This window comes from Choloepus didactylus, chromosome 1 (genome assembly GCF_015220235.1).
Source record: "Choloepus didactylus isolate mChoDid1 chromosome 1, mChoDid1.pri, whole genome shotgun sequence".
Taxonomy (NCBI): Eukaryota; Metazoa; Chordata; class Mammalia; order Pilosa; family Megalonychidae; genus Choloepus; species Choloepus didactylus.
In genome coordinates, this window is record NC_051307.1 from 101831459 (window position 1) to 101844212 (window position 12754).

The 12754-nt window shown below is 42.1% G+C and overlaps 1 protein-coding gene across 2 annotated transcripts in view; it reads left to right on the top strand.

Moving 5' to 3' along the window:
* The first annotated feature begins 1710 nt into the window (after positions 1-1710).
* Positions 1711-12754, top strand: part of P3H2 (prolyl 3-hydroxylase 2) — a 173149-nt gene continuing 162105 nt past the window's right edge. For both annotated transcript variants that reach the window (XM_037838292.1, XM_037838299.1), the window contains exon 1: positions 1711-2329. In XM_037838292.1, the coding sequence (XP_037694220.1) occupies positions 1856-2329 (474 nt within the window). In that variant the 5' untranslated portion in view covers positions 1711-1855. The remainder of the gene's footprint in view (positions 2330-12754) is intronic.

Genomic DNA, 12754 nt, shown 5'->3' on the forward strand with positions numbered 1-12754 from the left:
CTCTTACACCAAGAATACTTACTTTGAGAGTAGGCATCCAAAAAATATTAACTTAATTGGCATATATTACATTATGTGGAAATGTCACAAAATTTTAGAGACTATAGCAAAGCATCCTGGCATTTTGCCCTCAGTCCCAGAGCAGGACTTCCTATCCTAAATGTGCTTTAATTCTTCCACAGGAGAAATGATAACTGTGGACTCCAGTCTTTATCTGAAAACAGAGACAGTCTCTAGAGGAAAATTCTGGGCAGATGACCCAAGTGCTAATTCTTAAACTCTGAACATACAGCACACTCAGCTCCGGACTGGAGCTTTCCATCAGTGGGATGAGCCAAATGAGTGAGGTTTGTTGGAGAAAAATAATAAAAGCATGATTCTTCAGTGTCCTTGGAGTTATACAGCCAGGGCTGTTCATGACCAGAGTGGTCAAACCCAACAAAATGAATGAAGGAATGAGCTTGACCTCCTCAGCATAGTTGTGATTGCACACAAAAGCCTTCTTTGGGAAATTCATATCAACTAGATGGTGCATGTGGTTCTTTCTCATTGCCCTTCCACCCTGTCACCATCCCAGGGGCCAAGGAGACTAGTCAAATTCCCACAGGCACTGGAAGACCACAGGAATGTCTCAAGGAGGCGGGCTGGAGTCAAGGGTCTAGCTCACAGGCATCCCTGTGAGAATGTGCAGCCAAGGAACAGGAAATAGGAGAACACCTTGGCTCAGAAGGTATTTATTAGACAGAGAAGCTGAGGAATAGGAAAGCCTTCAGCTAGTCTCTTGGAATTTGGCAGCTGTATCTGTCAGCTTTCCCATTCCTAGATTGATGTTCATTGCTTAAGTCCTGGGGTACTGGATTTATTAAATTGCCTCTTTGCCCAACTCTTACAATTAGAATTTATATCTGAACACCTGTTAATGTGTTGAAACGTTTGCCAGTTGTAGGAGACGAGAAAACTGAGGTCAGTTGCACAAGATCACATAGTTGGTAAATATAAGTCCTCTTTCCTCCAACAGTTCCCTGGGCCCTCTGCAGAGAAACGTGGGCTATTTATTGCTACCCCCTAATCCAATACATTTACATCACCGCCCCCCCACCCCTTCCCATAAACAGTGGGATGGGAGGGCAAGGGAAGGACCCTCTGGAAGTGAAAGAGCATTAAGCTTTGAATACAAAGGCCCAGGGACGAGTCCTTCCTTTGCCATTTCTCAGCCCTACAAAGTTGGGCAAATCATTTTTCTTCTCAAACACCCCTACGTGGGTCAATAGTTCCTTTGGTGCTTTTCTCACTGCCTGAGATGAAGCTTCAAAGGGCCAACAGAAGTGAGAGTACCCTGAAAACTGCGAGGTCATGTACAAATTCCATTAAATGATTAAATGTTTAGTGCCCTAACCTTACTAAGCCAGATTTTGCTCATCTCTAAAAAGGGGGTAAGGATATCCACTTCTACAACCTCGAAGGGATCCCCTGTGTAAAACTCTTAACCCCAGGTTGGCTTCAAGCTGCGCGCTCTCGCTGGCTGGCACTGGATGGAGTCTGCGGCCCCTGGCAGCCCCGCGGCTGCGGCCCGGGAGGATGCAGGGCGCGACCTGAGCGCGGGCGAGTGGCTCGCGCAGGCTGGGGCAGCAGGAGGAGCGTGTGAGCTGTGGGCGTCCCTTTAAGAGCGACCAGCCGGGCAGGGCCTCCGCCTCTCAGTCCGCTAAGCGCCAGCGGTCACCTGGGGCTCGTGGGGCAGTTAGAACGCAGCAGGGCAGGAGTGCTCGCCCGCGGAGGTGGGAGCTGAGGCCCCGGACACGAGGTGTCCCGGAGCCGTCTCGGAGAGTGGCCGTCTCGCGCCTCTCAGCGGCAGAGGATGCGGGAGCGCATCTGGGCGCCGCTGCTGCTGCTGCTGTTGCCATTGCTGTTACCGCCGCCGCTGTGGGGCGGCCCCCCGGACAGTACACGCGCGGAACTGGAACCCGAACCCGGGCCTCTGCAGCCCTTCGACCTGCTCTACGCCAGCGGCGTGGCTGCCTACTACAGCGGGGACTACGCGGGAGCCGTGCGCGACATGGAGGCGGCGCTGCGCAGCTACCGGCGCCTGCAGGAGATCCGCGCGCGCTGCGCCCGCCACTGCGCTGCACGCCGCCCGCTCGCTCCTCCCGGCGCCGGCCCCGGGGGCGAGCTGCCTTTCTTCCGCGCCTTGCTGGAGCGGGCGCGCTGCTACCTTAGCTGCGAGACCCAGCGCCTCGGGGGACCCGCGTCCCGCCACCGCGTCAGCGAGGATGTGCGCAGCGATTTCCAGCGCAGAGTACCCTACAACTACCTGCAGCGGGCTTACATCAAGGTACCTAGAAGCGAGCTTTTTCCTCCACCTAAAGCTCGATGTGGTTTTAGGGTGCTCTCTCAAACCCTTCCCACTGCTCTCAGCTCCTTGCTATCAGGTTGTCCTAAGAGCTTTCGGATGTGGTCTCCTTAAACATTTCTCTCTCGTGTTTGTAAATCTAAATATCTGGTGGACTGAGCTCTGGAGCCAACACTAGATGATCTTGGGCAAGTCTTTTGCTTTGTCAGCATCAACTTCTCTCTTAAAAAGAAGGCTGTGTTGAAAGACCCTTCAAGTACCCACTCAGCACTAATTTCTGAGACTAAGGCAAAGCTGGATCTAGTACAGGTCTCCTCTCTCAGCTCATTTCTTGGTCTAGTATTACCATCAGTTTCCTTTTGTTCTGATTCCCTCATCCTTCCTGCACTTCAGTCTGCACCTTTCCTCTTGAAGTTTAAAAGAAAGCATACTCAAAACTGTTAACGGTAGATCTGTTTTGAAGCAAATTTGTTTCTCTTTTCTCCTTAACCCACACAAAAAAGTAAAAGTTAAAGAGAAGGTATGCTTGGAGGAGGTGAATCTGCATGAAGCAATCTCACTAAAAGTATGCCCCCAAAGTGCTGACTTTTTCTCCTTTGATTGAGGGTTTCCAATTTCTGGAGGTTAAGCATTGGGCTGGTTCTTCTGCATCAGATGCATTCTTCTTCTGGTTTTATTTTTGTTTACTCAACTTGCCTGAAGTTAGTGTCAGGTGGTATACAGTATATACTGTCTTATTTCCTCACATTGACAGTTTTGAAAATCTGTCTGGATGCTTGGGCAGAGAGGTTTTAGCCTGAGTTCCTGGACCTCCTCCTTCTCTCCTTCCATGTTGCTAGAAATAAAAATTGCAGGCTCTGAATTTACGGTCTCTCTCCTTTCTGGCTTCCCATGTATATCAACATTTCTTCTACAGTTGTTGGAGAAGTGGCAGCTCTGGAGATTGGCTGGTTGAGCTAGCCAATGGACCATCCTGTGTTTCTGAGATGTTGTAAATATACTCCATGTGCAGACAACCAAATAACATTTGCTACTCTTTCAGTAAATTCTTTGTCCCCACAGGTGTTTGGGCAATCTTGAGATTCGCAGCTGTCTGTGGAGTTCATGAAATCACAGCAGAGACTAACTCAACTTGCTATTGTGGCTAAGGTGCCAGAGTTCACAAGAATAGTGATAAGTATCCTTATTGGGCAGGAAATAAGGATAAAAGCTGAATCCTTTCTAGGACTTGTCTTTGACTGGATGGATGGCTTTGCTACTGATGGATTTGTTAAGGACTGTATTAAGTATAAATCTGATTTCTCTTAAATGAGTGGCACAATTTTTGATGGTTTTACAGCAATCAGTCAATACTAGGCAGAGATGAGATCTTGAGTACCCAGCAGCTGAACTAGCTTAGGAGGCAGTTCCCAGAACAACGTGGGCAGTAGTTTGGTCCCTTGTAACACGGACCTCCCAACAGTCTCGGATTTGTGGTTTGTAATCCTGCTGACAGAACTATCAATTCAGTCAAAAATCTTGGACAGAATTTCCTTTCTCAGATCTGGAGAAGGAATGTATATTCATGTTTAGCTCTAAAACTAAACATGAGGTAACTCCCAATATGTGGGTTCCTTTGGCTCTGTAAGTAAGCTTGCTTCCCCAATAACGTTAACACTTACTAGTCCTTCCCTTTTGCTCATGTGTCCTGGTTGAAGGCCATAAGTTTAACATGCCTCAAATTTTTGCAGTGAATTGATTACAGGAGCAAGTAACATATGTGCACCTCTGTTGAAGCGCTACCCTAGTTGTGTTCTGATGAACCAATGAAGTTCAAGATATTCTTTCAGAACCATGTGACTTTGTGTGCTAATTTCTGTTCTAACAGCAAGGTGTTGGAGAACAGAAGGAAAGTCTTGAGTCTTCTCCTTACTTCACCTCAGCCCCCACAGGCAGAGTTTCTTAGATCTCTGAACTTGATAAGCTTTTAAGTGGGAAATATTTTTACCCCTTTAGGAAATTCATTTTTGAGGGTTGAAATCTGCAGTTGTGTCTTTGTGAACATCTGATAAGTTGCACACAATATCCTCTTCCTCTCTCCCCTTCAAGAACTACACAATTTTAGATTTTGCTTGGCTTTTCAGGAATTTCACTCATACACACACACACACACACACACACACACACACACACACACACACACCGTTCTTTGGGACTAAAACAAAACTCTAATAATAAAAGACCAGCCTCTGGCTCTGACACGTCTGGATTCCGGGGCTCATCCACAGAATAGAGGAGTTCTCCTACCTATGCCTAGATAGTATCTGGTGTCCTATATTGTTGAATTACTTTTGACATCAGTGATCCAGTTTGAACCCGAAAAGGATAATATTGAGTCAGATTGAAGTCAATGAGGACTTTGCAACCGGGTTTTGAGAATTGTGACTCCCATAGAATGGTCAGAACTGGAAGGCTTCATAGAGGTGATAAAGTACAGTGACCCACGGCGAAGAGGTATGCAAACTGCAAAAGCCTTTGGGAGATGTTGCCCCTCCCCCACACCCTGGTTACTGAGCCGCTGATGGAAGTGCATCCTGTCCACTGGTATGCTGGGAGTGGCGGAGTGGGGAGCGGAATTGAGAATTGTGAAATCCGAGACCTGTTGAGACCTGTTGAGTTTCTCATTTCACAGATGAAGAAAAGGAGGCTGAGAGAGGGAAAAGGGCTTGCCCAGTGTCACATGTTTATTGGCAGAGACAATGAGATATGAGCACAAGACTGGGAGCAGAAGTCTGGGCTCTGCCAATGGCCATGCATGTGCGGTGTGCTCACTGCCTCATGGGGTAGCTTCAAGTCCCAAGGAAGTCTTTAGTCCCAGAGCTATCCTTCTGCCTAGATTTGGACAGCTCCAGAGGTGAATAGGTCCTTGTCCTGTGGGATAGCAGGCACAGACTGCATTTATCCTAAGGATTGCTTGGTAGAATCCTCAAGGCCTAACATGTTGGGAATTTGTCTGGACAGCTACGAGGTGGTAGTTCCACCTGGCACTTGGCCACACATTTTTTGTTTAAAGGCAGAGCAAGACTGTTGAAGTTTGAAGATATAACTTATGAATCATAGCCTAAAACCTAAAATATAGTTTTTAGCATATCATTCTCTCCTCAGAAACATTCAATGGCTTCTACTTGCTACCAAAAAAAAAAAAAAAAGCCCAAATAGTTTAGCCCAACATCCACAGCCTTAACCTTCCCAGCCCCATCTCCCCTCACTCAGCCACATCCCAGCCAGAAGGAACCTTCAACTCTTGGACTTTTGTCGGACTCATTTGCACTTTTGGGCCTTGTTTCTTCTTGGAAAGGCATATGGACTTTGAAATGGGATCAAGCTGAGATTGAATCTTAGCTTCTCCCCATCTCTAGCTGTGTGACTGGGAAAATTATATAACCTTTCTGAGCCTTAGTTTCCCCATCTTCAAAATGGGGAAATAATAGGACCTACCCAATTGGGTTAGGTTAAGTTTAAGAGAAGATTTATGCAGAGCACCTGGAACAGGGCCTAGTGCTTAGGAAGCACTCCAGACATGTTTCTTTCTATTAGTTGTAATAATAGAATTTTTTCTCCTTTTCTACATGTTCAAATTGTAACACAAATTACAACTGATTTGGTGAGGACCTCCTTTACTCCCTTTATTGTTCCCAGCAGTCCATCACTTCTCTCTCCTCGGAATTCCCACGTCAAGGAATTTATTTCTCTTGGAACCTTGTTTTGGAGAAATGGGTGTATTTGCCTATTATTTATGAGAGCTTCCTGAGATCAAGAACTGTGTTAGTCATCTTTGCATCTCCTAAAGTAGGGGTCCCCAGATCTGGACGACTGTTAGATGGATGATTATTTTTAATCATTAGAGGCATTTAAATACATGATTTAAAATTAGAAGTTTAGGTTCAGTAGGTCTGAGTTGGGATCTTGGCATCAGTATTCCCTCAAATACCTAAAATGGGGAGTAGTAGCAGCAGTTGTTCAACACATGTTTGTTGGATGAATGATAATTTGGTTCCATGTGCAATGAAATATTGTTGGGACAGTTTTCTGTGTGGTGGCAGGAGGTTTTATCACATTGATAGGCTGGTTGCCTGGCTTGTTAGTTGGGGGAGAAAGTTGAAGAACTGTGGATTGCCTGGCTTCTTGCTCTTTTCTACTTTCAAATTCCAGGCTAATGCAAACCGCTCTATCCCTTGAAACACATTTTTTTTTAACCCCTAACTTAATTCTTATTACTTAAAGCTGTGTGTCAGAATATCCTTAACACCTTGTGCTTGCTGTATATATATTTATTAAATTAAAACAAATGTGAGAGACATGTTTTCCTTGCTTGTTGTGTCATTTATAATCAGGAAAATTTTGACAGTATCTGTTTTTTTTCTCCTGTTCCCAGCTATTTAAGGAAAAAAAAAGTAGTGCTGTTTATTTTTTTTACTTAAAGCCATCTTGCCCCTGCATGTTTTGTCCCTGATTTGGTGCTTTATGCTATTTGACCTTTTTTTTTTCTTCTTCTCAGAAGAAGAAAAAAAAAAGGAAATGCAATTAAGTTAGGCAATTCCATCTCCCTCCCCAGGCTCCCCTTATCTTGACCATAATCTGTCTTATTAGTGGTTTCTGGGGATTGGTTTGATTTGTCCTTTTAGAAAAGAAAAAAAGTAAGCTTCAGGAATGCCCTCTCTCACTCTGGCTTATTGACCACTTTCCCTTTCTAGAATGAATGCCTTAGAAAAGAAATTGAAAATCTATACCAAAACTGCATCATATAGATTGTTAGTCCATAATAAAAACTTTTCCCAAATCCCATATTTAAATCTCTTCTTACCTATGTGTAGACTATGTCCATTTTCTCCTCAAATGATTCTGAATAGGAGGGTGATTTTGTCTTCCTGAAATAACTGTTGTGAAATTGTCCTAATGGTTATTTCTCAGGGGATGAGGTTTTTTTGTTTTTTTTTTTTCCCTTCACAGTTGAGCCTTTTTCTGCTTGAATCATCAAAATCCATTTGCCTCATCTTTATGTCCCTCCTTTGGAAAGAAGTCTGGGAGATTCTTTGTCTTGCCACCTCTTAGTTTCTGTGTTCCAAGGAGTTACAGTCTCAATTGTGTCCTTCTGGGGTTTATCCACTTGAAGGGACCGACCAGCTTTTTTTTTTTTTTTTTTTTTATCTTCATTTTATTGAGATATATTCACATACCACGCAGTCATACAAAACAAATCGTACATTTGATTGTTCACAGTACCATTACATAGTTGTACATTCATCACCTAAATCAATCCCTGACGCCTTCATTAGCACACACACAAAAATAATAAGAATAATAATTAAAGTGAAAAAGAGCAATTGAAGTAAAAAAGAACACTGGGTACCTTTGTATGTTTGTTTGTTTGTTTCCTTCCCCTATTTTTCTACTCATCCATCCATAAACTAGACAAAGTGGAGTGTGGTCCTTATGGTTTTCCCAATCCCATTGTCACCCCTCATAAGCTACATTTTTATACAATTGTCTTCGAGATTCATGGGTTCTGGGTTGTAGTTTGATAGTTTCAGGTATCCACCAGCTACCCCAATTCTTTAGAACCTAAAAAGGGTTGTCTAAATTGTCCGTAAGAGTGCCCACCAGAGTGACCTCTCGGCTCCTTTTGGAATCTCTCTGCTACTGAAGCTTATTTCATTTCCTTTCACATCCCCCTTTTGGTCAAGAAGATGTTCTCCGTCCCACGATGCCAGCTCTACATTCCTCCCCGGGAGTCATATTCCACGTTGCCAGGGAGATTCGCTCCCCTGGGTCCGACCAGCTTTTTATCAGTCATCCATTATGATTATAAATGGTAAGTGCCACAGAGACTTAAAATTCAATTAGATGACAGTAGCAACTGCTTACAAATTTTCTTCTATTTATATCTGGTAAATCAGGAATTCTTTTTACAGGTTTTCTGCTCGTCTTTCTTTACCAGTCGCATCTCTGAGAATCAGATATATTCTGTCACTAATATCATTTGCTCATTGATAAACCCCAAAGGGATATCTGTGTGGGATTCTTTTGGAAATGTTAGATAAAATGCCAGCTTGGTTCATGTGTAGGACTTGGGTGGGTTTACCTAAAAGGAAAACTCAACGGGTCTGGTATAATAATGGATTTTTTTTGTATTGCTAAGGAATTGAGTAAACTGTGGATGTCTTAGAATCACAGATCTTAGAACATGGGGACTCCAAGAGAGCATCTTTCTCAATCTCTGTCTAAGGAAAATAACTGCTTTTGGGGCATGAAATAGTGGTGATAGAAGGAAGGAGAAGTGTTTTTCTCAAGATCATAGCAATTGGTCAAGTAAAGGAGACAGTGGTGGTGGTGGTAATTTTTGGAATGATAAAAATGCTACTGTTTGAAAGACCGCCAGGGACCATTAAGGAGTCTATCCCTGTCGTTTAACAGATGATGGCCCTGGACTTCAGAGGTTCCATGATTTACCCAAGGAGGGTCAGCAAATGGAGCTGTTTCCAGAATGTGGGAATGTTAATTTACAGTCCAGTGCTCTTTCTACATTCTATGTCATGAGCATAACTGCCTCCTAATGGGCAGTCTGGTGAATCAGTTGTACAGTCGAGACTAGCAGTGGACCTTTAACCTCAGAGACAGAGTGGACACAGCACAGAGCTTCCCGTCTGCTCTACCCACCCACATTTTCATTCACGTGATACATTCTGCCATTCAGCCAAAAGTCACTATTGTCTGGTGGAAAATTTTACATTTCTCATTAGGAAAAATAGCTTCTTCTGTCTTTTTCCATTTGGCTTTTCTTCTGTAATTATTTTCTGTCCTTTTATTTATCCATTCTTTTCCACTGTCTGACTTCCTAGCTGTGTAATTCCACCAGAGTTGGTCTTCATTTGCCAAATGGCCCAAAGACATCTTTAAAAAAATGATTTGCAGTCAGCTCCTGAGTGATAATCCTACTGTTATGTGTATGATTTTCTGTTTTTAGTACTGAAGAGAACAGCAGACTATTGTGGATGAGGCTGATTTACTTGACCACACTCCTTTCTGCTCTAATTTGTTCTCTATGCTTATTTCTCCCCTTCTCCTCTTGCCTCCACTCCTTGCACTATTGGTAATCTATGCAGTGACATTATATCTGAAAAGAAAATGATTGAAGGGATCAATACAGAAAGCAGGTAGTGGTAGAGGCAATGTTGGATTTTTGGCTTAGGTAAAATGAAGGTCATAGAGCCTCGTATTTAATCTGATGAAGTCATAGCATCTGCTTCTTTGAAACTCTTTTATGGCCCTTACTCCCATGTGTCTTATTTGAGACGGGTATGGTTTGGGGATTTTGCAGAAGACTAAAAATAGAGTCCCTTCTCTCAATGAGCTTACATCTAATCCAGAGGGTTAAAATCACAAATGATTATAATACAAGGCCCATGGGGAACGTGTCAACCACAGATACAAATAGGGGACTATTTATATTATGCTACCAGCTATGCCATTAATTATAAGGAAGTAACTCAGCCCTTAGCATATTAATCATTTCAACAAGTTTCTTTTTCTCTCCCTGAGCTTCTTACATGACCTTGTAAGGCTGAAGTGGGTGAAACAGTTTAATTATTCAGGATCCTGCAGCTCATGACTCTGAGCCTATGGCTGTCAAAGATATTGTTTCTACAGAGAATTCATGCATCAGGTAAAGAGTCAAATTTGATGAGCTTGGAGTTCTTTCCAAAATTCTGTCCATCATAATAAGTTAATAAGAAAGGAAAAATCACATCCAAGTGAGGAATGGAAACAATTAGGAATAGGTTTCATGGAGGAAATGACACTTAAAATGGGCCTATTCAAGAAGTGTCATTGCTGGTTTCCAAAGGTAAGAGGTTGGACATAGAAATGAAAGCTACGGTGGACCGCCAGAAGTGCCCCGTTTAATTCCAACAAGGATAACTAAGTGAAGACCTTTCTAGTGTTATTTTTGATTCAAATGTTATATGTCTCCTGAATAGCACTGCAGAATAGCAGAATAGCACTGCAAAGGCTCTGAAAACTAAATTTTCATTGATACAGGCCACGGATGTAGACCAGAACCTGTTCTCTAAAACTACCTGTGAAAACAGATTTACTGGCATCCAAAGTCTTACAATATAATACCCAAAATGCCTGGTTATAATCGAAAATCACTTACCCTACCATGCACCTGTAAAATCACAGCTCGAATGAGAAAAGACAATCATCAGGCACCAAGGTTGAGATGACTCAGATGTTGGAATTATCTGACAAGGATTTTAAAGCAGCCATCGTAAAATTGATTTAATCTGTAATTATGAACATTTTTGAAACAAATAGATTCTGCATGAATACAGTGAAGTCATTTTTTTGTGACAATTAGCTATCATTTAGGCAGAATAACACTAAATGTGCCTTTAAAGGGAAAGGGTTTTGGGGTGAATTACCCAAAATTTACATCTGGATTGATTTAATTTATTGGAAATTTTACCTCTTTACTTTGTTGGCTTTATGAAGACAAACTCAGTTGCAGAATACTTTTTAACATGTTTTTTTTAACTATCTCCTAATTTGACACTTTAAATGTGATGCTTTTCTAGCAGACAGTAGATAATTTGTTTCTCTTCCAGTTATATTTTAAATTTAAAAAAAAAAGCTTTCTTAAAAATAAAATTAATGACTTTCTAATAATGGAATTTTATCTTATCTAAGATATTATGTGAAAAGAACCTTGCCTGGATTCTATGAATTTACATCACAGATTTAGAGTACAAGTCTAGAGAAGTTCTTAGAAAGATCCAATTAAAAAAATAAATCAGCCACTCCTCCCTTTCTTTTCAAATAAAACTTTATTGGGACCTGTATAAAATACCTTAAAGCAGAGCACCTCTGGCCAAAGAGATAAAGAGGTCCCCCCTGCTCAGCTCCCCTTTTCTCTGCAACTTCCCCCTGCCACATTCATGGAACATTAGTGTTCCAATCATCACATTTTACAGATGGGAAAATGAAGCCCAACAGAGAACTGAGCTGCCCAAATTTACTAGGCAGTTTAGTGGAGGGACCAGCATTAGAATCCAAGAATTCTGACTTCCACTTCTATGACATTGCCATTGACCACTATTTGCAAGACCCACGCTGAAAACGCAAACTCAGCAGAGTTAACATGAAACACATTCGTGACACTCATGTTATCTGCTAAATGGATGGGCCCTGAAAATAAAAGCTGCCTTCTTCTTATGCAATATGATTCCTCACTCTTCTGTACTTCCTACTTCTGGGAACAACTCAGAAAAGGGAACCCGAGTCAATGCTGCTTTCCAATTAGGCTAATGAGAATGAAAGAGGCAAAGAATCTTCTTTGGAAGGGAAATGAAGGAATAAGAGCCAAAAGTACATGAGCCAGGATGTCAGAATTCCTAGAAATTCAGGGCTATCAGAATGATCCTGCTGGAATTCATTATCTGCAAAGGATATATTCAGATTTTGTGCGAGTAGTGAAACACTGCTGAAGACTGCAGTGTAATTTTACTGGAACCTCAGAAAGGAATGGAGAAAAGAAAATACATAATAAAATAAATAAATTCAAAACAAACTGTTAACAAACCCTCAGGGAAAGCTAATTGAGCCAATTTTGATTTATTCTTCTAACTTGAATGCTAAATTTTAGTTTTAACTCTGCTAAGATCAATTTGTATGGAGAAGTCAACCCATAATTAAGACTGCAGACACAGTGAATTACCTTAAAACCAGATTTGACTGTATTTAAAAATGATCTCAAATTATTGCATCTGAAACTAATCCAGTAGACCATGGTAATTATTTCCTCATTGAAGCAAGAGCTATTTCTTACTAATAATTTTCAGACAGAATCCATGATTAACAATCAGCATTTGATTCTAGCCCATAGCAATTATAATGCCCCTAGGGACAGAGTTTTACAGTCAACCAATGTTTCTAGAGCATTACCAAGGGCTCAGTTACACAGTATGCAGGTAAGTAAGCATTTAAGCCACTGTGTCTCAACCTCAGGCTTTTGGTATTTTCGACTGAATTATTCTTTGCTGTGAGGGACTGTCCTGTGTGTTTTAGGGTGGTTTGCAGCATCAATGGCCTCTTCTCACTTGTTGCAAGTAAATCTGCACCCCTCCCAATTGTAACAACCAAAAATATTTTCGGACATTATGAAATGTCCCCTGGGGGGCAAGCTCTCCCTGGCTTGAGAACCACTGGTTTAGGCCCTCATCTTCTTTTTGACTGTGAATCACATCTATTCTTAGAAAGCACCTTCATTCAAAAATAATGCCAATTTATAGACAGCTGGAAATTGGGAACATAAGGGGTCAGAGGAAAGAAGAAATGATACTGAGAAAAAGATTGAGAGAATTAGAGGGA